Raw genomic sequence first — 26,080 nt, forward strand, 5'->3', positions numbered from 1 at the left:
TACAAAGGAGCGTCTGAATGCTCCCTAGCTCCGTTGCTAGAACCCAGAACTGTGAGCAAGCAGTGGTGTAGGGTGGGGGGTTCTTTCCAGACTTCTGTGTTTACGTTTATAACTGGAGTCCGTCCGTAGGTAACTTTAAACTGCTGTTTTTTCACTTGGCAATACGTTCCTTTTAGCACACGTGTGTAATTAGCAGGTCGACCCCGAGGCTGTGAGGCAGTAGGCCACCTCCCCTTGGCCCCCGGGCCTTCCTCTGGGACTGCATCCTTAGGACCCAGCATGGCCTGGGGGACACGGGGCTCAGACTCGGGCGAGGTTTCTGCTCTGCTCCAGGTCCCGCCCAGGTGCTGATGACCGGGGCATCCCCAGGAGAGAGTTCTGGAACCCCACACCAGTGAGGTTGGGGGAGCGGAACGATGGGACACCTCACTGAGTCCGAACCCCAGGAAGTGACACCAGTCAGACTATCAGGGTGATAGTTTCCCGTCAGCTCATGTTTCTCTGATCAGTGAGCTGAGAGGACCAGCAGCTGGGCTGTGACGTCCCAGCCGGCAACCTGGGACCGGCGGCCCCGGGCGTGGGCCATGTTGTGCAGGGACAGCCGGCTCCCCCAGGAGCTTTCAGCCACGCTCTCTGCCCACGGGTGATGTGGTGTGCAGTTGGCAAGAGCTCGCCTCTCCGCTGCTGTCCGTGTGCCCTCCAGCCAGCTCGGAATGGCCCCAAGGGCCCGCGGGGAGGCCCGTCTGTCCATCCCCTCCTGCCTTCTCAGGAGTCAGGCTTCTCTAGAGCTGAGACCCAGGGGCCCGCCCAGCAAGGCACAGCTGGTGGGGAAAAGCCCTGAACCAGCTCAGCTCCCATAGGCCCGAGCCCCACGCATGGGCGGACTCCACTAGAATGAACCTGGAAGACCAGGGACCAGCATATAAATGGCACAATCTGGAAATTTCTGCTACGTGGCTTCCACTTGACAATGCTGGAGCCGGGCCTTGGGCACGCTGTCTTTCCAGGCAACTGCTGGGCTCTCGGCTGAGAGGTGCCCTGACGGAAGGTGTGTGGGGAGCTGTACCCCAGCCAGGCCCGATAATCCTATTAGCCGGGCCGTTTATTCAGCGCTAGCTCAGGGCAGGCCTGGGCTGGCGGCTTTCCAGACATTATCGCCTTTGATCCACACTTGAACCCCACAGGGTCAGTCCTATCAGCCCCCTCCGTTGGGGTTCCCTCCTGATTCGGGTGTCTGTGACTGGGCGGCCCCTCATCAGTAGGGGTTAGTGGGCAGGCTCGGGGGCTCCCTGCTGGCCCCACCGGGGGCGTGGCCCCTCCCCTGATTTCCACCTGCCCTCCCACCCCAAGGTCTGTGGGTTGAGGAAATGTAACCAAGCAAAATGTTAGACTCCATCCTTTCTGCGGGTTTCCCTCTGTTCTAGCTGCTGTGTTCATTTCTCCAGTCTCCACGAGTGGGAGTGGGGGGTGAGGGCGAGGAGACGGTCTTGTCCAGAGGCACGTCGAAGTGTGTTTGCTAGCTCACTTTTCCGTGAAAATATTTTATGACAGTAAAGAAAATCTTTTTAAGGGAAAAAAATAGTCAAATGTCGTTCAGTGCATCTGAAGCCCACTGGTCCCAGGCAGCTGTCCAGGCTGTGCATGGGACCAGTGACCCCCTGGGTCTCCATTTCCCCCTTCTGAGGTTCCACTGCCCCATGGCAGGTGGGGACCCTGATGCTCACATCCCGCGGAAGAGGGTGAGGAAAGGGGGCCGGGGCGGCGCCAGGGAGGGCAGCCGGCCCATTCCACGAGTGGCCACTGGGTGCGGGGCTCCGGCAGGGTCTGTGGGTGAAGTGGAAGGAGCCCCAAGTACAGGGGTCTGCAGCTTGAGAGAGGTCCCGGGGACTCACCACATGGACAGCAGGAGCTCCTGTCCAGTCCCGGTACTTACTGGTGGAGGTGGGAGCCCCACAAGTGACCAGCACCGCCTACAAAGCAGGGGGCTGGGAACATCAGGGGCAGGGGGGCCTTAGCAGGAGCCAGGTCTCCCCGAAAGGGGTAAAGTAAGGGTCTGTGCCGGCAGCGGGGGAAACACGTGCTATGTGTCCTTTGGCTCATCAGTGATGCTCGGGCCTGGTGCTCAACTGTCCCGTCCTCAGTCCAGCCTCCTCTCCCAGGGTGGCGGAGTGCTGAGGTCAGGGCGCAGACCCCAGGCACTGCGTGCAAGCAGTTGGTTCTGGGCCCCTCCTCCTGGGCGACCTCATTTCCAGGACAGCCCTGCCCCTCCCGCCAGTGTCTCAGCTCCGAAGTTGCTCCTTTGGGGACCTGGGACCCTCATTAGTGGGACAAAGGCCAATTGTCACCATGAGCCGGTAATTCATCGGCCCGGGGACGGGGCTCCCTGACGGGGCTGGGGGCTGGTGGGTGGGACCAGGTCGGGAGGGGTGAGGTAGGGTGGTGACGGTGGGGGGGTAACCCTCCCTGAGATTGTCTCAGTGCCAACTGTTTTGGGCACTTCCCAAAGCAAAGCCTTAAAAGCTTCCTGTGAGTAAATGCCCCTGGGTATTCAAGAGGCCTTGGCACCCCGCCCCCCTGCCATGCTGAAGGCGCATCGCAGGGGTAGATAAGCTGAGGTCCAGGGAGGAAAGGATGCTTCTCTAAGTCTAGAAGGACCGAGCCTGGAGACGGAGATGGGGATCCTGAGAGCCCAGCCCCAGGTTTGGAGGGGGGCCTCCTTTCCTCCCTCCCTCCGTGACCATTTCCAGCTCCCATGGGGGGAATAGACAGCGGGTGACTCTGGGTCCCTGGCCTTGGGACTTTCAAAGAAATAGACCGCACGGAGGCACACGGGGTACAGGTTGCCGTGGGGCACAGAGAAGCCCCAGCCAGACTTGGGGGGGCGTGCTGGGGGAGGGTGGTCGGCAAACTGCCCAGAGGGGCCCCTCGGAGTTGGGCCTTCAAGTGTCCTAGGGGCCGGCCAGCTGTGGGCCGTGGTCCAGAAGAGCAGTCCTGCCCTGCTGGCCTGGGAGGTGTGGCTCGTGGGAAGGGCTGGGTGCCGGCCGCAGGGAGGAGGGGAGGGCCTGGCCGGTTTTCTTAGGAGTTTGGACTTTATCCCTCTGGCAGCGGCACAGAAAGAGTTTTGAAGCAGGGAGTGACCAGCTTGGGGGGCGGCGGGCGGAGGGTGCTGCTCTCTGCTGGGTGGAGGCTGGGGACAGGCTGACCAGTCGGGGTCTCCAGCCAGAGAGGGTGGGGCCTGGGCCTGGGGCAGCCTCCTCTGTGGGGACCCTGAGCCTCAGCCTGGAGCCAGGCCGGCCCCCCACCCCCCCCAGACGGACTCCACGAGCCGAGGGCCGGTCTTTGCCTCCGCGTGCTGGCAGCCTGCGGGTGGGGAGCCTCGGCTCTCAGCGGTTTCGACGTGAGCACCCAGGAGCATTAGGGCAAACTCCTTGGTTACTTTTCCCATTCTTCAGTGCAAAATGACTCCTTTTTATGGCCGCTATCAATAAGCCTTCCGGCTCCCTGTTGCCGCAGCGGCCACATATATAATATTTAAACCACATTGGTGGATGACAGAGACGTACGGATATTTTTAATCCCAACAGGCTATTACGGTTCATATCATGTCTGTCAAATAAATATTATGAATCATTTCCCGTTATCTTTATGGGGGCAAGTTGACTCCATCAGTGAGATTGGGCACGGTGGCTCTTCCCTGAATATTTATCCACCTCTTATGTATATGTATGTGTATAGAGGGAGATTCATGGAGCAATTGTTGATAATAAATACCCCTGATAAAACACACTGCCTTCTTGCTGGATGGGCGGCGTCTGGAGAGGGCACAGAGGGGCAGAGCCGGCGAGGTCCGGGCTGACGCTGGGCTGGGATTCTGGGCACAGGCCCCTCCTCGGCTCTGTGGTGGACTCCCGTGGCTCCCATGATTGATTTCGCTGTGCACAGGTTCTCCTCGTGTGCCACGAAGGGTCCGTGGCTGGTGGCTCTTCTCTTCCACTTTATCGGAGACCACAGATCAGAGAGGGCCACGTGAGGGCTGGTGGCCAAGAGCCAGGCGGTGGCCTCCCCTCCCGGTCCCCACGCCAGCAGCCAGTCCTCCCATTTTGCTGCCCTGGCCCTTTGCTCTGGAGTCTGGTCTTGCCTGGCCCTCCCCCTGCCCAGCGGACCCCCCACACTGTGAGGAGCAGGGCCCTGGAGGAGTTTGCTCAAGGCGGGGTCCAAGGCCGGTGGCTGTCCTGAGGCTTCCCCTGTGAGTCTGGGGCCCCAGAGCCAGTCACTGCTCCTCTCAGCCTCAGTGTCTCCATCTGTGAAATGGGGAAATGGGAGTCTTGGTCTGCTGGGCCGGGTGGTTGGAGGGGACAGTGCCTGGCAATGTGTGCAGACCTGGCCCCAAGAGGCAACTAGGAAGCATCCGTGTCCTCTCCTGACTAGGAACTCTTGGACGCACAGGCCCTCTCCAGCCTCCTGGCTGCCCCCCCCCCCCCCCAGGCAGCTGGGACTCCTTCCGGGAGCATCTCTTTGGAGGGCCCTAGAGGGGACCCACCTGTTCTCTGAAATCCTGGTCCTTCTCCACCAGTCGGCCCCTATCCCCTTAGGTCTTAGGCTCACTTGAATGGCTTTGCCCAAACTGCCCTGAGCTTCCTGGAGGTCTGGAACTGGGCTCCCACCATGATGGAAGTAAGTGGCCGCCTTCAGAGCACCTGATTCACGCAGTAGCTGACTTTTCTGTTGCCTGCGCGTCTGGGTGCTCAGGGCCAGCTGACCCTTGGGGCCAGGAGCTACTGACAGGTGCGGGCTGCAGGCATTTCACAGAGGGCCAGAGCCAGCCTCAGAAGGCACTCCCCCCTTCCCTCCCCTCCCTTCCCTTTCCCTCCCCTCTCTCCTCTCCTCTGCCATGCCCCCTCCTCTCCCCTCCCCTCCGTCCCCCTCCCTCCTACCCCCTTCCTTCCCTTTCTTTCATCTCCCCTCCTCTCCCCTCCCCTCTTTTCCCCTGCTGTCCCCTCCTCTCTCCCCTTTTCTTCCATCCTTGCTCCTTCCCTCCACTAAGCAGAACCCGCTGGAGGCCGGGTGTGGACAAGCAGCTTTCCCGTGTTCTCCAGACTGATGGAGAGACAGAATGTGACAGGGGGTAGCTCCATCAGGCCTCACTGGGATTTGGGGCCAGACCTCGCCTCTCTGGGCTTCATCCTCACCTCCCAGCTTGGGTCATCTGTCACCACAGACTGCAAGTGTCACCTCCAGAGGAGCCATAGAGTCAATGAGAGAGGGCCCTCTGGGCTGGGTGTTTGGGGACAGAGGCAGGCCACCCACCCATGAGGATAGGCGTGAGTGCCCAAGCCCGTGCTCCGCTTGCTGGGGGCCAAGGGCCACTGAGCCCCTGTGAGGTCCTGTGGGTCACCTACTCAGGATCACATGGACCCTCTTTAGGGGAAGGAACCAGAAGCAGCTGCGGTGCCCCTTGGTGTCCCAGGAACTGCTGGGAGCCGTCCACCCAGACACCAGCCTCAGGGGCCCCTGCCCGGCAGACATGGGCCTTTAAAAACATTATTCACCGAGTGATTCCAGAGAGTGTTTACAAGACTGTGCCGAGACAGGCACATGAAATAGGCCAAAGTACCTAAAAAAGCATCCTTCAGGGACGGTTTAAAAGAAAAAAAAAGCGCCCCAAACAAAAAACAAAACCCTCTTAGATCTCGGGTTGTAAATAGATGAATATTACTATAAAAACATTTTTGGCTGCAGAAGCACATGGAAGGAAGGCTGGGGGCGGTTTTTTCCATGGTTAGCTGGGACCTGGCCACTCCAAACGGGCAGCCACCGTCCCGGGCGCTGTCTTGTGGGAGCATTTCCACAAAGAGCCCCGGCTTCAGGGGAGAGCGAAAAATAGAAATAACAAGTAGCACGGGCATTTTCCATCAAGGAGCCGGGTTTGCTGAGGCCCCCCCTCCGGCCACAGGCACTGGCTGTGGGGCGCCCTGAGCCCCGCACTCCTGGCCTGAAGGCAAGGCTGTGGGCACCTGTGGTCAGTCCGGCATCTGTGCGCCCTGGAGCTGGATTTTAAGCGGGTCTGTGGTCTTGGACCCTGCATTCGCTCTGCTGTCCCCGTGATGGCAGGAGCCCTGGAGAGAGGTTGGGGGCTGGGTGACCCCTCCTTGGATCTCTCTTAGGAACACGGGGCCCTTCACCCCCTCGCCTCCTTGCCTCTGTGCCTTCCCTGGGGGTGGGGAGCCCATGTGGAAATTGGCCTGCGTGTGGCTCCCTGTCTCCAGGCCCCGATGATTCCAGAGTTTTCCTTGGCAGGGGTGGGGCTGGGGAGGGGCTGGGCACCCCCGGTGCCAGGCTGCCCACTGTCAGAGGTGACTTCAGATGCGTGAGCCCAGCCTTCCAGGCCTCCAGGCCTCCAGGCCTCCAGGACCAGCTTTCCCACAAGCGCCCAGCGAGTTCCGACCTGCCCTCCAAGAGGGCTGCCTGTTGTTCCTTCCAGGAGCTGAGTACCTCCCACCTCCCAGCTGGTTCTCACACCGGTCCTGCTGCCTGCACTCCCCTCACCCCTGCCTCCACCCAATGAGAACCTCCCTCCTTCAAAACCCAACTGGAGGACCAGTGGTACCTGGAAGTGCCTGGGGCCCCTGGCTGCCTGTGGCCCGGTGTCCGCACCATTTCCCGTGTGCCCAAGGCCCTGCGCCTCCCACAAGAGGCCCCTGTAGGCATGTCCTGTCTCTGGTCGGGGTGGGGGCTCCTGGAGGGCCTAAGTCATCATCTCGTAATAATAGTCGCAGCGGTAGAAGTAGTAGCTGGGCTCACCGAGGTCCTCCCACTCGGTGCCAGACTTTCCTCGTGTTATCTCATTCCATACGCACAGTGACTCAGGGAGGAGGGCGTGTCATCCCCACTTTGCAAATGAGGAAACTGAGGCCCGGAGGGAGGAGAGCGACCTGGCCTGGCTACATGGCTGGGGAGGGGCAGAGCTGGGATCTGGCCCATGCCTGTCCACCTGGGACCACACCTCCCCCCCGAGTAAGGGCTCCACAGATGTTTGTTGAGTGACTGAATGATCCACAAAGATCACTCACCTCTCTCTCGCCTGCTGCTCCCCACCCACTCTCACCCTCATCCTCTCTGTCCTGAGACCCAGGGCCTTGGATTGTGGATAGGCTGTCCTTACAGGACATGGTAGGAAGGCAGCTTCAGCGATGGCCACTGGGGCCCGTGGGGTCTGTGCGGGCTTGTGCTCTGGCACCCTTGGTGGCCAAGACGATCCAAAGACAGGCCCTGGGTTCAAATCCTAGCTCCCCCCTCACTGCTGTGTGATGTGTTCCTGTATGTCACCTCTCAGCCTGTGTGTCCTCCCCAGGCAGGTGGCTTGTAGAGTCCACGGCCCATGGGTTGTTGGGTGACTCTATCAAGCTAAGGAGTGGGCACTGTGGCCCTGGGGGGGCTCCTCTTCCCGGTCAGTTGTGCCCAACTGGGTTCTTGCACGAAAAGGGCATCTGGCCTCCTCTGCAGCTGGAGGGGCAAGGCCTGATGATGCCGCCGGTAGGTCAGGGTCCAGAAGGGGCACTGACGGCTACCACAGCCCCGGGCACGCCAGGGGTGACGGAGGCAGGCCCGAGAGCTGGGGCTGGCACTCGGCACGCTCCCCATACATACATGTCACTGCCCGTGTCTGCTCCTTCTCAGAGCTTTCCCTGGGTGCTTCCCTGCCCCAGCCCTGGCAGGCGGAAATCAGTTTTCGAAGCTGTGCCCCAGGGGGATGAGGAAAGGGGTGATGACAGTGGATGAGGGCCGCAGTTAAACAGGCTGGGCTGGAGGGAAGGAGGGGAGCTGCATGGGGTGGGGGGGACACACAGCAGGGGGCCCAAGAGCCAGCAAAAGGGAGGCAGTCTGCAGCAGGGGAGGGGACGGTGGATCAAGCAGAAGACGGGGGGGGGCAGTACAAGCTGGGGCCATGGCCCGTGGTCGTGCTGGCTGGGGGTGGCATGAGGGTAGCTCTCCAACCAGGGCTTGTTCCTGCCGCCCCCCGCACCCCCATGGTCCTGCCCCAAGTGGAATGACAGCATCCCCCAGGACAGGTCACAGTGGCCCTCCTGAGATCTAGCTCCTGGCTATCAAGTGGGAGGTGGGTCCTGCTACTCCCCATTTCTCAGAGGGGAAAGTGAAGCCCACATGGGGGGCAAGGCTTACCCAGGGTCACACAGGTGGCAGCCAGGCAGTAGGACTCCCTTCCTTGTCAAGGGCCTTGGTCTCTGAGCATTAAGGCCATCCACATTCAGTCTTCACCTCCCTCTACATCAGCGCCCCCCTGCCCCAGGACCACCATGTGCAGCCAGTGTGACTTTGCTAAGCCCCTCCACCACCTGGAGCCTGGGTCTCGGTGCTAAAGATGGGTGCAGCAGAGCACCAGGTTCATGGGGGCTGGTGGGGAGGGGGCGCCCCTGGGCTACATCTGCTGAGCGAGGCTCTCCCCACGCAGGTAACTCATGAACCCCAACTCCTGCGGCCAAGTGGTCCCAGGGCCAGCTGCTTCCCTTTGTTTTTAAACAAACAAATCAGGAATTTAAAAGTCAGGGCAGAGAAGTAGCCACTGGCCCCCAAAGTCAGCACCCAACTCACGGCAGCTCCTCCCCAGCCCGATGCTGCTAAAGAGAGGTCCCCGAGTCGGGGCCAGCGTGCTGGGAGCTCGAGACACCCCCCTCGCCCCCGCCCTACCTCGCCCCTCTGGGCTGACCGATGGGGCCGGCCGCGGGGCAGGGCAGAGGGTGCCCGGGGACAGCGGCTTCCCCTGGGCGTGAAAGTGGGGGGCGGCCGGGGGACGTGTCCAGAAACTAGAGGGCTCGCTGGCGGAGGTCTAGCCCGTGCCCCCCGCGCGAGCCCAGGCCACCGCGGGCCTCAGTTTCCCCACGTGGCGGCGGGCGGGGGCGGCGCGCAGCGCGGCCGGCCGCTTTGTGTGGCCGCTCAGACAATGGCCCGGCCTCGCAGGACTCCGCCGCCCGCCCGCCTCCCCCTCCGCGCGGAGGGCTGGGGAGAGCGGGGAGGGAACCCCGCGCCCGCCCCTCCCCCGCCGCCCCCGCGCGGCTCCCGGGAAGCCCGGCCGAGGCCAACTAGCAAGTTTGCGCGGCGCCCGCTCCGCGCTCGCGGTCCGGCGCGCGCGCTCTCTCGCGGGGGCGGGGGGGCGCGCGCCGGGCGGGGCGGCCGGGCCGAGCGGGGCGGCGGCGGCGGCGCTGCGCCGAGTCCGCGCCCGTCGCGGGCCCCCCGCCGCCCCCCCGCCGGCGCCGCCGCGGTCGGAGCGGAGCGGGCGCGGGCGCGCGCGGCGGCGGCGCGGGCGCGGGCGCGCGGCGGCGGCGCGCAGCGCAAGTAGTTTACATTGTTGGGCGACTTTTGCAACAACTCGCCGCGCCGCGGCCTCCGCGCGCCGCCGCCGCCCCGCCGCCGCCGGCTCCCGCCGCCCGGGCCCGGCCGGCCGCGCCGGGGGCCGCCGCGCTCGCCCCGCCGTCCCGCCGCCGGCCGCGGTCGCCGCCGACATGGACACCAAACATTTCCTGCCGCTCGGTGAGTGCTCGCGGGCCGGGCCGGTGGGGCGGCGGGGCGGCGGGGCGCGTTCCCGGCGCGCGGGGCGCCCGGCCCGGCTCGGTCGGCCCCGTGCCCCCCGCGCGGCCCTCGCCGAGTTGGGGCGCCGGCCCGGGGCGGGCGGCCGGGCAACTTTTCCCGGGCCGGCCGGGGCGGGGGGCGCGGGCGCCGGGCCGCCCCTCGGTCGCGGGGCGGGAGCGGTCGGCGGGCCGGCGGCGGAGGCGGCGGGGCGGGGGTGGGGGCAGCGGTCGGCTGCGGACGGGGGTCCCGCCCCGGCTCCCCACCCCCTCCTCGGCTACGCTGGTCCGCCTGCGGCCCCGGGCGCGCAGCTCCCGCCGGGCTGCGCAGGGGCCGGGCCGGGGCGGGCGGAGCAACTTGTGCGCTCCCAGCCTGCGGCCGCCCTGGCACCAAGACGGCCTGTGCGCCGCCGCCCGGGCTGCCGAGGCCAGCAGGCCGCCGGCCCTGGAACGCGCGGGACCCCTCCTCCCCCAGAGCAGCCCGGGCGCGGGTGGTTAGGGTCACCCAGGGGCCGTAACACCGCGAACATCAGACCCAGGAAGGCCCCATCCCAGAAACGGGGCCCCTCACTCCGGCGCACCCGTGTGTTGTGCGGGGCGTTCTCGGGGGGGGGGGGCTGGCCCTGCACTTGGGGGAAGGACACCCCAGAGGCGCGGAGGCTCAGTTTTCCGGTCCTCCTAGTGCCATCCTGCCCAGGAGCTTCCCTGCCCCAGACTGCCCCCCGACTCCAGGCCCCGACCCACGTAGGAGGAGGAAGGGGCTTGGCCAGGCGCCCCCAGCCGCTGCCCTCCCTAGGGTTTGGGAGCCAGTGAGAGGCAGGGGAGGGGGGCGGGGGTGGGGAGACTTTATGAAGGAGCGCCGGGAAGGATATTAATTTGGTGGTGGGGCCGGCAGCCAGGCTGTCAGGCTGGGTGAAGGATCTGTGCTGAATGGAAATTAAAACAGCTGATTATGAATGAAACCCCTAGGTCAGTCTCCTCTCCTGCCTGCCCACCCCCCTGCAGCCTGGGGTTCAGTTTGGCGGCCAGGTTGGCGGCCAGAACCCAGCACAGCTGCAGGGACGTTTGCCGAGATTGGGAGGTGGAGGTGAGCCAGCGTGGAGCTGCCTTCCACCCCCCCACCCCCCCGGGGTCAGGGTGAGGATCTGAGCACCCCCAGACACCCGGCAGCCCACTCACAAACCAGGGTGCTGCAGGGAGACTGACAGCAAGGTTTCTTAGGTTTGTGCGATCTAGGAAGACCCCCTCTCTGATTTTGTAAGATGAAGACTTCCAAAGGTGCCAAGCTGAGTGCCCTCCTTGCAGGAGTCTGGTCCTCCCCAAAGCCTCCACGGGTGGGCACTCACGCCCATTTTGCAGATGAGAAAACTGGCTAGGAGAAGCTGAGGCCACAGGATGCAAAGTGGTAGATTTTGGATTTGAGCCCCCAGTCCGTGGGTGCCAGTGTGTGTGCAAGAGAAAAGAAAGCTAAGTTGTTTCTCCTTTTCCCCCACTGAGGCTTTGCACACTCATATGCACACAGGCACACAGAGCTAGGCTCTCCCAGAGGATGCCTTCTGGATCAAGAATGCTCCGCTCTGTCTTTGCTCCCCACCCCGGACATGGCAGGGCCCTGGCTGGGTACTGGGGGCAGGAAAGGTCTCTGTCTCTGAGGTCCTGGGAGGGTCCTGGGAGGGTCCTGGGAGTTGGCAGAGGAAGGGCCTGGGCTGCAGGTTGGCGGTGCTGGAGGCCCCATGGAAAGGAGAGGTCCTGCCTCTGAGCCAGTGGCCCAGGATCCCGGATGGGTCCCTCAGAGACTCAGAGGCTTTTCCTCCCCCAGGCTGGTGGCTTGAGTGGAGAGTCCTGGGCTCTGATGACATTTTATTTTTTTCTGAGCTTGTGACGAGCTCTGAAGTGCAGTGGAGTTGAAGGTCCGATTAAGCAGCTACTTGCCCAAGCTCTTTTGTAAACACAGCCTAATCCCTCATGGGGGTGAGTGTTGGAAGGCCCGCTCACTTGTCCAGGGCCCGGCTGGCAACCCAGGCCAGCCCTGGCACTGCTGGGAAGGCCGCACCGCCCGCCTCTTGCACTCGCGGGGCCTTGGGCAGAGAGAGGGCCTCCTCCCCCAGCACCCACTGCCTTAGGGCTTGGTGGGTCTGGGCACTTGCCCTCACCCACCTGGGAGTCTCCCGGCTGCTGCCCGCTGAACTACCTGGTGAGGGGCAGGGACGAGCCCAAGATATCAATCTGGGGGCTGAGTAGGTGGCCCGAGGCAGCCCCTGCTTCCTGCCCCTGCTCCCCAGTGCCCTCCACAGCCGTGGGGGAGGCCTGCATTGGAACCCACCTGGGTCGTGGGGCTAGAAGGCCGGGCCTGCAAGGGAGGCCCAAAGGTCTCAGGCCTGGCCAGACCCCGCTGGGCTGGCAGTCGCTCACTGGCCTGGGGGGAAGGGGCGGCCAGTAGCAGAGTGATAGGCCCACTGGCCATCCTCTGGGGGGCTCTCGGGGACCTGAGTGAGCTTGGATCCCTGGTGAGGGGCTTCTGGTAACATCAGAGCCCCGAGGGACCCAAAATAGAGCGCATTCCGGGGCCTCCCGAAATAACAGGGTCACATGACTCTGGGGAGGCCGGGCTTGGAGTCTGGGCTTGGAGTCCGGCCTGCTGAGGCAGTTCTGTCTAGGCCCGGGCACTGCCGACTGTTGGGGCGTTTGTTTTGGTAAACTCCGGAGGGGGCTCTGTTTGTTGACAGGAGAAGTGTCAGGGCGAGAAAAACAGCCCTTACTGCAGCCTGCCCGTGGCCGAGGCCTTGCAGCCTGTGGGCTTGCCTGGTTCCAGCTGCCCTGCCTGGGCCCACCGTGTGGACGGACCCCTCTGCCCGGACGTGGGTGGAATGAGCTGGCCCCGGGAAGGGCCGTGTGGGGAGGGCCGGCGGCTGGGAGCTAGGGTTAGGCAGAGTTGAGCCGGCAGCCCTGCTCACCAGGGGCGGCTGCTGGAGAGTTCCCTGGGTGCTTCCAGCTGTGTGTGTCCTTCAGGGCCTGCGGGAACTGCGCCTCCTCCAGGAGGCCCTCTGCCTGCTTTCTCTGGCCTCCACTTCACCCCCTCTGTGTCCTCTCCTGGGAAAGGAGGAGGGGGTGGCTGTGGAATTGTGCAGGCCCAGGATGGGTGATCAGGGGTGGGTCCCCTGCCCGGGAGGGGCTGCGTGTGCGTGCCCAGGGCCCTGGGATCAGGAGAGTGGCTCCGAGGTGATTCTAGGTGGCACAGACTTTGGCTCACAGAGGGTGGCGTGGCGAAAGCCTTAAATGCCCAGTGCCCCCGGGAGCCACCTGCACCGTTCCATTTCCTCGGGTGGCGCGGGCTCTTTCCACCATTGGTGTGTTTCAGGGCTGTGGGCTCGAGTGGCGAGTGAGGCCCATCCTCTGGGAGAAGAGGCTCCTGGGCCAGCTCAGCTGCTCTCCACTGGACACGGAGCCGGGGCTGCAGAGCTGGCCCAGGCCGGGCCCTGTCATCAGGCTGAGGCTTTGTAAGCCAAGACCTGCTCCTCCGTCCCTTCTCCACTGGCTTCAAGTTTGTCGAAGTTTGGCTTTTTTGTGTTTTGTAGTGGGCCTTGGTGGCCAGGGCTTTGGGGTGTCCATTCCCGTGGGAACTGGCCATTGGTGGCTCTAGGGGTGGGGCAGGGGTCCAGGCCCTCGGGACTCTGGGTGTATGGACTCAGAGCCTGGGTGGCTGGTGCCGCTGGTACCCATTTGGGGAATCACCTTCGAGACCTTTGTCCTCATGCTCATTGAGCGGATTGATTTGAGGGATGCTGTGGAAGGGTGGGGGAGAGGGCTAGTCACTCCCGTCCAGCCCCTCCCCTGCACTGCCCTGCCGGCAACATTTATGTTCTGGGAGACTCCGTTCCAGCCTCCTCCCTCCCCTCCCTCCCCTCCCAGTCACGCCCCTTTGTCACTTGCTCTCCCCCCCCCCCCGCCCCGAACGACCCAGCCACCCCTGGGGTGAGCACGAGGAGCAGCACCTGCGTGGAGGGCTGTGTTCTCTTGCTGGGCTGGCGGTCCCACGCCGGGCGCCCAGTTCTCTCCTTGCTGCCCGGGTGCGTGGCCTGCCTGCGTGTCTCATAGAATGGACGCGGGTGTTGGCTCCTGCCGGGTGCTGGGGAAGGCAGCCCGTTTGTTCTGATGGCCCCTCTTCGAAGGTGAGGCCTGTGGCCGAGGGCTCCCTGTTCCTCCTGCCCGGGTCAGGGCGCGGCCCAGGTCTGACGTGCGGGACCGCCCCGGACCCCGAAGCGGAGAGGGTGGCCTGGGATCTCAAGTGCGAGCCGCAGACGTGGAAGGGAGGGCGCCCCCAGCCTCTGTGAGTTGAGCGAGCACTGATGTGGCCCCTCGGCTGGGTGCCCTCACCACTGCCCAGCCCGTACTGCAAGGCCTCTCCTTGAGGCCCAGGGCAGGCGGGTGGGGCAAGGGACTCGCTTGCACCCCCTTCCGCAGTCGTGCCCCCGCGCCTCACAGACGGGGCGTTGCCCCCTGGACTTACAAAGCAGCTGTGGTGCTCGGCAGCTGAGTGAGCGCGAAATGGGGCAGAAAGCTGCTAAATGAAATCGGCGTGGCCGATGCAGGGGAAGGGTGGGTGCGTGCCCGCTCACTCTCTCCCTCTCAGACAGCGCTGGCCACACCAAACTCTGGCCCCTGCCGTCGGGCCCTGCCTGGTGCCCTACCCGGAGGTGCTGGTTACGCATCCCTGTGTCTGTGTGTCCTCTTGTCCCCGAGACCGCGTCCCTGTGTCTCCGTGTCTCTGTGCCCCTGGGTGAGCAAGGTGGCCTCCTGGGGCCTGATTTCCTCGTCTTCGGAATCCAGACGGACCCTTGTGGCCCTGGCCCACCCCGTTTGTCTAAGCCTCTCCCGACTTGTTCCGGGCTCTGCTCTGCCCCTTTGGAGGATGCTGATGGCTGCAGTCTTTGGGCACCTGCTGTGGACTTGGGACTTGATTTTCAAGACCTCATGGAGGCTTCAGGGAGGCAGGCTCAGTGAGCCCTTCTGTGAGGCCTGTCACGGCCTTTGCTGAGCCTGTGGGTCAGAACTGTCCCCCAGGATGGGAGTGCTGTTTCCCCCAGGCCTCTTGACTCTCGGGTAGCATTGTCAGAAGCCACTTGCCGCCCGGGGCCTGGATCTGTGCCCTGTCCTGGCTCCTTAGGAGCTCTGTTATGGATCTTGGGCCCGTGGGTGAATGAGTGTTCTGTTCTGTAGGACTCGGTGGAGGGTTGAAGCTTCACTATGTCCCTTCTGTCCGCTTTTACCCACTGAAGGCCCTCTGGGGAGTGGAGACCCCTGATCCTCATCCAGGGTTGTCTTTGGTGGGGGCGGGGGGCTGCTGATGGGCTGGAAAGCCGTGGGTTGGGTCAGGAGTCAGAGGCACAGCCTGAGGACCCCTGTGGCCTGGTGCGCACCTCCTCCCCCCAACCAGGACTGAGCTGTCTGGCAGCGAATTCCTGAGGAAACTAGGGGGCAGGTGGCTGGGCTAGAATGGCCACACCAGGTCCCCAGGGCAGGGCGGGGCTTGTCTCTGTGATCATCGTTCCCAACACACACACACACGTGCGCATGTGCACACACGAACCCACATGTCCACGCACGTTCACACGCACAAACCCACGTGTACACACGTGCACATCACACACTCACACGAGTGTAGGCACAGGTGCACACGCCTGGCCTTCCCAGCCTTGACGAGCTCTTCCTTAGGAGGACCCAGGCCTGCTGGCTGGACTGTGCTATAGCTGCTGGGTGCTGGCCTGTCCTGCCACCCCGTGGAGGGGGGTCTGAGGAGGGGAGGGCTGGCCTGGTCCTGCCACCCCGCGGAGGGGGGTCTGAGGAGGGGAGGGCTGGCGAACCTTCCAGCTGGAGCTGGTTCTGTCGTAGGCTCTCAAGGAGAGGTAGGGTTGCCACAGGTGGTGGGGGGAGGGGTCCTCCGGGGGCAGGGACCGCAGAGACAGAGGCCCAGGGGCCCAGAGACCCGGCCCCCAGGCCCGCGTGGCTGTAGTTGGGAGAGGTGGTGCGTGTGAAAGGAGGCAGGATGTGAGGCAGGGTCCTGTATGTCCAGGTGAGAGCCTGGGGTGCAGGTCAGGGGTGTGGGGGCCTGGGGCCCTGGGGGGCCGTGGGTGGGGTGGCGTCGTAGTGGGGATTAGGCCGCCAGCTCTTTGCAGTGGGTGGGCTGGAGGCAGGCAGGAGCTGGAGGGAGGAGGGGTCCCAGGTGGGCCTGGAACCCGACTTGGCAGGTGTTGCTGTGTGGGCTGCTGACCTTGCCCTGGCTGGGCCACTCAGTGCAGCGGCCTCCGTGGGGTTGGGGGGGTGGTCAGGCCAGGCCCCGGGGCCAGACCGCGGGTCTCTACCGCCCCTGATCATGGGGCTGGGAGAGGAGTCCTTTCCTGCCGCACCCCCGGCTCTTCTCCTGTCCCCTTCTCCCTTCCTGGCCCTCGAGCCCTTGGCCTGTCCTTGGGGGGAGATGCTGTCCAGCCTGTGCGCCTGTCCCCTCGTTAGCTGAGATATTCCAGGGCCTGGGGTGCTAGCGGGGCTCTGGGAAAGATGACAAAACAGTATCAAAGGGGCTCAAGCCCAGGTCTAGGAAGATGAGTCCTAGACCCAGGGCACCCGATCAAGTGGGGGGGACAGGCTGTCCATGGTGGGCAGGGAGGCTGGGCGTCCTGGGGTCGGGGCAGGGACCCCAGGGCCATGTTGGGACTGGCCTTGGGGCTGGAACCACAGGGCTTCGGTGTGAAGCATTAACTCAGGGTCCTCCCCCCTGAGATGTTCTCAATTGGCCCTAGGCTCCGAGTTCCTGAGATAGGTGACTCCAAGCTCTGCTAGCTGGGGCTGGGGACAAAAAGGGGAACTCTTGGTCTGAGACCCTGCTTCTGGGGTGACCCAGAGCCTGGCCTCCCTGCACCTCCGTGGACCCATCTGAGCAGCAGTTTCCCTCTGTGTCTCAGTTTCCCTGCTGTGCTTGGGGCACAGGGCCGGTGGTGATGGGTCTCAGGAGAGGGAGCCTCCAGCGTGGAGGGGAGGGGAGGGAAGGGGAGTGTGAGTTGGGCCTGAGCCAGGCGCAGTGGATAAACCCTGTGGAGTTCAAAGCCGGCCCCGGGTGTGGCCTCCCTGCTGTAATGAGGTTACTGATTCAACAGGCTTCCTGGTGCTGCGGCCCAGAACCGAGGGAGGCTGGGAAGCCCCGGGGAGGGATCTAAGTGTCCCATAATTGACCAATTTAGCTTAAGTGTCCACCGGCCCCGGGCAGAGGTCAGCAGTGACAGCCCAGGTGGCCAGAGTCGCCGCGCTCACGGGCTCCCGATGGACGACCGCCTGGTCCAGAGCTCTCTGGAGGAGGCGCCCGGGGGGCCTGCGACCCCCTCTCTCCCCTCTCCACTGTCTGTGGCATCGGCTCTAAAGCAGTGTCCTTAGCCGTGTCCTTCTGGGGGCCTGCTTGTTTTCCCCAGCCAGAGCTGGTTTGTGTCCAGTGCGCGGTTCGGGGCGGTGGGTGCAGCTTGGACTCGGTGCCAGGCTGCCGGGGCTGAAGCCGCGCTGCCAGATCCACTAGCCCTTCGCCTTGCTGTGTCCTCGTGCCTCCCACGGGGTAATTGGGCTGCCCTGTGGGGACCCGTGCGGATTTGGCACATGTGGGGGGGGCGCTGTGAGCCATCCTGGTGGAGCAGGTGCTCGGCCCGTGTGCGCTCCTCATGTGCTGGCCGCCCACCTGCCTTCCCTCGGTTCCGGGGTTTCCTGGGGGTGGGGCGCATTTCAAGGGTGTGCAGTCGTGCAGTGCCCAGCACGGGGGTCCAGGCCATGCTTGGCTGATCCAGGACTGGGACGGAGAAGACCCCACGACTGGCTGTCAGTGGCAGCTGGATACCCACCCTGTGGAGGATGCACCCAGTGCCCCGGCAAGGGGCTGGAGGGGTGGCCCAGTCCCCGCTCTGCAGTGAACCCAGGCCTTATGTCCAGAGGACCCACTGGGCTCGTTGTTTGCCCCTCGGAGGCGGGGCCGGGCGTTGGGTGGCACTGGTCAGTGACCTCACGGTGACTGTGTTGGCCACAGCGGTGGCCATGTACTGAGCTGTCCCCAGGCTGAGCTCGCTATGTGCACAGGCCCACGAGCGGGGCTGTTTTGGCCACAGTTTTGGGATGAAGGCTTCAGGCTCAGGGAGGTTGAAGGACATGCCTAAGGTGCTCTGACTGGTGAAGGCCCAGAAGGCGAGCTCTGGGGTCCCAGCCGAGGCGGGGGTCCTTCCTGGAGACAGTTGGTGCGTACTGTGCACGCCCCTGGGGCTTGGTTTTGTGCGGAGCGGCTTTGGGGTGCTCTCAGCAGAGACTGTTGTTGCTGCTCTTGGGAGAGGCTTGGACAGTTGAGCTCTGGGTGGGGGGCGTCTCTGGGGCCCCCTTGTCTTGCCCTGCTTGGGTGCGGGGCAGAAGAGCCGCTTCCGTGTGGACGTGCAGCCCAGGGGGGTGGGCGGCCCAGGTGTGCTCTCTGACCAGCTCACTGCGTGCCTGGGCAGGCACCTGCTTTCCTGGGCTCGGTTTCCCTGAGGTTCTCTGGCTGCCAGAGGTCTCTGCCCTTCCCTCCTGGTACCTTGGCCTGGTTCCCGTAAGCTGGTGGCTGTCTGATTGGGGTGTCACAGCTGGGGACCAGCTTCTCAGGAAATGGCTCTGGGCCCTCTCTGGGTTGAGGGAGACAGGCCCTGGGCTGGGGGTGAGGTGCCTATGTGCTAGGAAGCCCCGGGCTCTGAGCTGGCCGGGCTGGGGCATGGGGTCACTCTGGCTGGGCCTAGCTCTGGGTCTGAACTGGGAGTGTTAGGGTAAAACATTTCGGGGCAAGTAGCTTGTAATGGGGAAATCGTGAACCTTATGAATGGGGGCCGGGCATTGTAGGCGGCAGTGGGGGCCTTGACCACCCAAGGTCAAGCCAGCTTCCTCTCTCCTTGGGCTCTGACCTCCCCTGCCTGGAATTCTCCATGGTTTTCCATTGCCCCTAGTGTGGAGGCCAGGCCTCTGCTCCGTGTCACGTGGCCCTGGAGCCTCTCCTGCTTCATCAAACACCACTTGTTGTTCTTCCTTGCCTTCCAGTGTTCACAGCTTGTTGCTGAGCGGCTGCCCGGAGTGAGGAGTGAGGGCCGGCTCTGAGTTGGAATCAGTGTGGCCCTGGGTTGGCAGACTCACTTGTCTGGCCTTCAGTTTCTTCCCTTGTAAACTGCCTGGGGAGGCTTCACAGGAGGGGTGTTGTTGCAGTTAGGTTTTGAGGCATGAATAGGAGTTTGTTGGGTGGGCTGTGGAAAGGGAATCAAGGTAGAGAGAATGGGTGGACCCTCCCCAGGGATTTCTGGCCCCAGCCAAGGATATGGAGGGGAATGCCCATGTGGAAATTGGTAGGGGTCCTCCCTGGAGATTGTAGAAGAGTCTAACTGCATGGCCAGGCTACCATGGCTTGCCCCTTGCTGGCTCGGTTAATAGGTCTGTGCTGGTGAGGAAGCATGTGAGCATTGGCGGGTGGTGGTGGTGGTGATGTGTGTAGTCAGCTGGTCTGGGAATGATTAACCCTGTGAGGGGTTAAGGGTAGCGGTGGGCCTGGCTCTGACCTGGCAGACCCTATTCTGGCTGTTGGCAGCTGCTCTGAGCTGGTGGCCTGCTGGCCTGATGTCCCTTCTACTTCCTAGGCCCTGACACGTGCTGGTCTGGAGTATGACCCATACTGGCCCACCACCTGTTAGACTCGCTTAGAACTCGGGTTCCTGGGGTGAGTGGCCATTGCTGGGTCCCTTTCTGGGTGGAGCAGCTGGGGGGTCCTTTCTTCACCCTGCCTCTCTGTCCCCATATCCTCCATCCATCCCTGTGGTGCCCCCTGCTATGGCCCCTGCCCCTTTCTTGGTGGCAGCTGGGTGTCATTTGCCCAGGGGCCTCCTGGGTGAGCCCTGGGCTGTCCCCTCCCTGCACTGAGGAAAAAACTGATGAGGCCAGAGTCCACGGGAGGTGGTGGAACCATCCCCACCCCACCCCTGCTGCTGGACTTTCTGCCCAGGACCAAGGTCAGGAGGAGGGCTGGGAGGTGGGGACCGTAGGCATTGGGTGCTAGGCCGTGACCCTGGGGCAGGGCAGTGCCGGCTTTGGCCTTCCTGGGCCCACATGGAGGGGCAGGGACTGCGGGGAGGGCAGCTGGGGCCTCCCTCTTCCTTTTTCTGTCTCCGGGGGCATAAGGTCAGGGCTCCAGCCCTCCTGGCTGGCTGGGCCCGCCTGGCCCCAAGGCTGGGACCCCAGGGAGCCTTCCCCTCCAGACTACGGGCCTGGGGGAGCGGTGGCCCGCTTAGGGCCCCCTGACTGTCCCATTGCAGCTCTGCCACGGGAACTCTGCGCTTTGGGAGCACGTTACTTCCTCCCTCTTTATCTCGGTTTCCGCGTTGGTGAAGTGGAAGGAAGGAGGTTGGAGGAGCCGGGGGGTGAGGTGGAAGTGCGGCCGTGCGGCTGCTCCCAGCCAGGACCCTTGGCAGGCATGGCTGCCAGGGCGTGGCTCTGTCCCCCTCGGGTCCCTGAGGCTGCAGGCCACCCCTCCTCCACCGTGGGGTGGCTCCTAGGTCTTGTTTGCAGCTGAAGCCACGGTGCCAGGCGCTGCCCCGGCCTTGCGAAATGTTTGTTGATTGAATTAGTGCATGCTGCAGATGCCTCCCCTGCTCTCTGCACTTCAGAGGGGCCGTGGGGGGGGGCCTACCCCTCGCCAAGTTGGCTTTTAAAATTATTACCCCTGTGCAGAATCACCCTCCTGGGGGTCTGCCGACCTCCGAGGGAAGGGAGTCTTGTGGTGTGCAGCCTGGTGCTGATTCCTGGAAGTGGAGCAGGGAGAGTCTGGGACGATGGGCCAGGATCTTGACCTGGAAGGTCCCCCGGTGCCCTCGAGGGAGCCTGCAGCGCCATGCATTCCTGCCCCTGGGGCGAGCCCCCTGCCCACCCCCGCTCTGCTTACCTTAGCTGCAGCTGCCCCCTGGTGCTGGAGAGATCCTGGCTTGCCCTTGGACGCCCAGACGCCCAGATGCATATGGGGAAGGACGCTCAGCCCCAAAGGACCACCCGTGTCAGGGCCTGGTTCCTTCTTCTGCCGCTAAGCACATCTTGTTGAAACTGGGTCGGTAGGGGGTGGCGGGGATCAAGGCCTGGCCAAGAGGTCCAGAGCAAACATCTCGCCTGCCTGTTTGTTGTTCATCCATCCGTCTGTCTGACTGGCATCTGGCTCTGCTGGGGTGGCAGAGTTGAGTGAGGCCCACCCCCCAAGGGGGTGAGAGGGGTTTGGGGTCAGAGAACAGAGATGGACTCAGTGCTGCCAATTGAGTGGGTCACCTTGGGCCAGATCTTTAAAACCTTTCTGGGCTTCGGGTTTCTTATGTGCAAAGTGGCGCTGATGGCATTTCGGGGCAGGTCACACGTAGTGAGTGTGGAGCTGAGGTTGGCTGGTCTGATGTCATCCCTGCTCTCACTCCGGAGGGGGGGAGACGGTGTGAGTGTGGTGGTAGGAAGGCGTACTGAAGGCAGGCAGGGCGTAGGAGTGTTATCAGCTTGCCCTGGTGTTTGGTGGGTTGGGCTCTCTGAATTGGGTCCTGAGGGATGCATAGGAGTTTGTCTGGGAGGAGTCAGTGTCTGTACGTTCAGACCTGTGTGTTAGTTTTGTTTTGTCAGGGGCCACCCCAGAGCAGAGCTCCTCGAATCTGCCTGTGTGGGAGAGCTGAGCCGCTGAGGGGAGAGCTGGAGTCAGGGGGCCTGGAGGAGGCCCTGGGTCTTCTGCCTCCAGGAGCTTGGAGCTGTTATTGCTGCTGTGTCAGAAGCGGGGCCGGAGGGCAGGGTGGGGGGTGGTAGCCAGGTGGACGTGGCTTGTGGCCTCAGTGCCTGGAAGAATGAGGAGCCTTTTACCCGACGCAGAGCGCTGTAGAGGGGCAGGTCTGGTGATCGGGACTTTGGTGTGGGATGCGTTCTGACACCCCCCGGGAGAGGTCTGGCGGCTGTGCGGGGCTGGAGCGCAGGGAGAGGTCAGGGCTGGGATGTGCGGCACCGGGCGGCGGGGGAGGCAGGAAAGCCTGGCAGCGGGAGGAGGTCACCCCTCCGGCCCCACGGAGAGCAGAGGTGCAAGCAGTCTAGGCCCCGCCCTGTCAGTGGGATCCTTCCAGGCTGTGTAGATGGGGTGTTGTTGGAGCTGGACTTTGGAGGCAGGACCCCCCCCTTCATTTCTTGGCACTGCTCTTTGTGGTGGGGACTGCCGGCTGGGGGCTCCCTGGGGGGAGAGCGGTGCCCGTCGGCCTGATGCGGCTGTGGCTGCAGGGCTGCGGCAGGTGGCAGCCCCGCCGCACCCTGAGGAGCAGGGGGACCCCATCCCTGCGTGGGGCGCGGGGGAGTGCGGGACGTCCTTCGGCTCTGGCCGGGCTCCTGTGGCTTCTTCCCCCTGTGCCCTCTGCCCCCAGCTCTTGGACGGTCTGTGGGAAGATGTGTTTGGCAGCCGTTGGAAGAGGTTCCTTCCACCCCTGGCCCTGCGCTGGGGACACAGCCGGGGTGTGGCCTGTCCTAGATCGTCAGGCTGGAGACCGGCTCCCCCCACCCCCTGCGCCCGGTACGCTCCTCGCTGGGCACCTGTCTGGTGCATGCTGGGAGGGCCGGTCCCAGGCACCTGAGACACGGGAGGCCTGTGCTGGGCTCCTGCCACCTGTGCCCAGGCAGCCGGGTGGTGCCGAGCACGTGCCTTGGCCGAACGGGCTGGTCTGGGTCCCAGCTCAGTGTCCACACCTGCAAACAGGGTTCATAGTAGCTCTGGGGTGCCTGCGGGTTGCGGGACATGGGGAGCGGCCTGGGATGTGTAGGGCCTCTCCGGGCCTCCCTCCTCGGCCTAGGAGGGCGAGCAAGTGTGCAGGCATGGCCCTCGGCCCGGAACCCCCCCGCCCCCCCCAGGCACTCGATTCCTGCCGACTTCTTTCCAGCTGCGGTGGGATGCAGTTCACAAAGAGCATGCCGCGGCATTCAGAGGGCCGCCTGGCGTAAGGGCGTGATCTGAGTCCTCCCGGCCGCAGGCCCGTGGGCAGCTCTGCTTCCAGGTTGACTGGCCCCCCCACCCAGGGACTAGGGATGCCTAGTCCCTCTGGCCAGGCCCAGGGTCACTGGGCAAGGTCACGTCTCCCGGTGCCTTTGCTGGCTGCAGGTCTTGGGAGAGGCGTGCTCCCCGCGTGCGTCTGCCCGCAGCAGCGAGCCCAGCCTCCCGGCCTGCAGCCCAGTCCTGAGCCTTATCTGCCTGTGGGCACTGTGTCTCCTGCACTGGGCAGCGATGGGAGGGGGGAGGGGCCTGGACGCGGCTGATAAGCTGCAGAGCTTGTTATCAGAGGGGCAGCCAGTGCCCCTCACCCCCTCGGCCACCACTTCAGTCCAGCCCCGAGGCCAGGCCCCGTGCTCTGTCCAGCCTGATGGGGGAAGATGTGGGGGGCAGGCAGATCATGGCCTCGGGGTAGTGATCAGGCCTTGTGGGGGTGTCTCAGGGACCCCCAGTGAGGAGATGGCCTGCCCTGGACCTGGGCCTCCCTGCCCTGCTGACTCTCCACCTCTTGGTGTCCCCTTCTCCCGCCCCCCAGTTTCACAGAACCAGGGGACTGTGGTCACCACTGTCATCCCCCTGGCTGCCTGGTGCGTGGTGGCCCCCACCGGCCGGAACCCGGGACTGCACACTGTGATCCGGGTCGGCGGCCTCTGTGCCTGTGGCAGGTGGGCTGCTGGGGTCTCTGACGTCAAGCTTGGCCCCAGGACCTGGAGGTCAAGGGGCCCAGGGTCTACCTCTTGTCCTCGGCTCCCAGCCACGGGGACCCCCACCTCATGCTTTCTGGCAGGCTCTGAGGGTCTGTCGGCTGGGGGGTGCTGGGCCTGTGGCCCACTGCTCCGTGTTCTCCCCCACTCCTGCCCTCCCCGGGCTCTCCTCGGGGACTCAGAGCCAGATGCACACGGGGCAGAGGGACCTGGCGGCCTCACTCCTGTCTGGGGCCAGGGTGCACTGTATGTGTGAGTGGGTGTGTGTGTGCACGAGTGTGTGTTCTGTGTGTCCTCTGTCCCCCACTCTTGCTGCCCTGCATAGTCATGTCCAGGGTGCAGATGGTCCTGCCCCCTCATGGGCTGGCTTTCTCAGTGAGGGCCGAGCGGACTGTGCAGACGGGTGTGCGTGCGGGGGGGCCGTGCAGACGGGTGTGCGCCGGGGGGGGCGTGCAGACGGGTGTGCTGGGGGGGAGGCCGTGCAGACGGATGTGCGTGCGGGGGGGCCGTGCAGACGGGTGTGCGCCGGGGGGGGGCGTGCAGACGGGTGTGCTGGGGGGGGGAGGCCGTGCAGACGGATGTGCGTGCGGGGGGGGCATGCAGACGGGTGTGCGCCGGGGGGGGCCGTGCAGACGGGTGTGCGTGCGGGGGGGCCGTGCAGACGGGTGTGCGCCGGGGGGGGCGTGCAGACGGGTGTGCGTGCGGGGGGGCCGTGCAGACGGGTGTGCGTGCTGGGGGGGGCGTGCAGACGGGTGTGCGTGCGGGGGGGGCGTGCAGACGGGTGTGTGTGCTGGGGGGGCCGTGCAGACGGGTGTGCGTGCGGGGGGGGGCGTGCAGACGGGTGTGCGCTGGGGGGGCCGTGCAGACGGGTGTGCGTGCGGGGGGGGGCGTGCAGACGGGTGTGCGCCGGGGGGGGCGTGCAGACGGGTGTGCGTGCTGGGGGGGGCGTGCAGACGGGTGTGCGTGCTGGGGGGGCCGTGCAGACGGGTGTGCGCTGGGGGGGGCCGTGCAGACGGGTGTGCCGCGGGGGGGGGCCGTGCAGACGGGTGTGCGCGGGGGGGGGCCGTGCAGACGGGTGTGCGTGCGGGGCGGCCGTGCAGACGGGTGTGCGCTGGGGGGGCCGTGCAGACAGGTGTGCGCTGGGGGGGCCGTGCAGACGGGTGTGCGTGCGGGGGGGCGTGCAGACGGGTGTGCGCTGGGGGCGGCCGTGCAGACGGGTGTGCGCTGGGGGGGCCGTGCAGACGGGTGTGCGTGCGGGGGGGGCGTGCAGATGGGTGTGTGCTGGGGGGGGCGTGCAGACGGGTGTGCGCCGGGGGGCCGTGCAGACGGGTGTGCGTGCGGGGCGGCCGTGCAGACGGGTGTGCGCTGGGGGGGCCGTGCAGACGGGTGTGCGCTGGGGGGGCCGTGCAGACGGGTGTGCGTGCGGGGGGGCGTGCAGACGGGTGTGCGCTGGGGGCGGCCGTGCAGACGGGTGTGCGCTGGGGGGGCCGTGCAGATGGGTGTGCGCCGGGGGGGGCGTGCAGATGGGTGTGCGTGCGGGGGGGCGTGCAGACGGGTGTGCGCCGGGGGGGCGTGCAGACGGGTGTGCGCCGGGGGGGCCGTGCAGACGGGTGTGCGTGCGGGGGGGCATGCAGACGGGTGTGCGCGGGGGGCCTGGGCGAGTCTGAACCAGGCAGTGCCAAGAAAGCAGCAGGGGCTAGTGGGTAGGTGAGGCACATGAGGAACTGGGGTTTTCTCGTGAGGGCCAGAGGATGGAGAGGGCTGGGAGCCGATGTGTGTTCTAGGGAGACAGTGGGCTGTTATGGGGAGGGTGGTTTGGGGCCAACTGGTGCTGGGTCAGACTGGTTATGTCACCCCCAGACTTCCCTGGCCAACCCCCTAGCCCACTTGAGTTCCCCCGGGAGGGGGCTGTGAGTGTCAGATCGAGGGGTGGCCTGTGAGGGCTCCTGGGGTGACAGGGGCACTCTGAACTAGCACAGGGGGCTGCTGGGGCCTGCCCACGACACGCCCACTGCTCCAGGCCCAGGTTGAATGCTGACCCAGCAGGTGCCTTACTGAACGGGGCCAGCAGTGGAGGGTCCTCATGCTGCAGAGGGTCGGAGGGGATGGCACAGATGCTTGGGCCCACGTGGGCCTTCCTTGCTCTCTGGCTGGGTGTCTCAGCTCCAGGATCAGCTCACTCTCTTCTGCGTAGTTCTACACCCTGGAGAACGAGCCAGACCTGAAGCCAGGGTCAGTCATGCACACTTTAGTATGAATGAGCCTAGTGCCAATCCTGGACAGGCCCAACAGGAAAGGATAGGAAGGAAGGCTTCCTCTGATTGTTCCATGAGGAAGTTCAGGTCTGATTGCCGCACGGTGAGCTGGGGCAAGCCAGGAGCCAGATCCTGTCTCTCACTCTAGTCTGGTGCTTTTATTTTCTGATTGCCCACCTTGGGTGGCAGAGCGAGCGTGCGGATGGGGCACTGGCAGAGGGGAACATGTCTGGGGGAACCTGGCAGAGAGGCATGTGGGGGTACCAGGAGCCTTGTGTGGACTGTGGTGTGGCACCCCTCCCTCCCTCCCTCTGTACCCAGGGGCTGGGTTTGTACCCCATTGATGAGGAGGGGGGGCTCAGCTCCTTGCCCAGGGTCACCTGGCTGGTTGGTGGCAGAGCTCGGATTTGAACCAGATCCTCAGGATTCCTCTTTGAGGCTTGGGTGTGTAGTTGAGGTCTTGGCAGCTGGAGG

The 26,080-nt window shown here is 64.6% G+C and overlaps 1 protein-coding gene across 1 annotated transcript in view; it reads left to right on the top strand.

Annotated features, from left to right (window-relative positions):
* The first annotated feature begins 9,429 nt into the window (after window positions 1–9,429).
* Window positions 9,430–26,080, top strand: part of RXRA (retinoid X receptor alpha) — a 100,181-nt gene continuing 83,530 nt past the window's right edge. Inside the window, exon 1 of the mRNA XM_036108654.2 lies at window positions 9,430–9,546. Within this exon, the coding sequence (XP_035964547.1) occupies window positions 9,519–9,546 (28 nt within the window). The 5' untranslated portion in view covers window positions 9,430–9,518. The remainder of the gene's footprint in view (window positions 9,547–26,080) is intronic.

The sequence above is a fragment of the Halichoerus grypus genome, chromosome 14, assembly GCF_964656455.1.
Source record: "Halichoerus grypus chromosome 14, mHalGry1.hap1.1, whole genome shotgun sequence".
NCBI lineage: Eukaryota > Metazoa > Chordata > Mammalia > Carnivora > Phocidae > Halichoerus > Halichoerus grypus.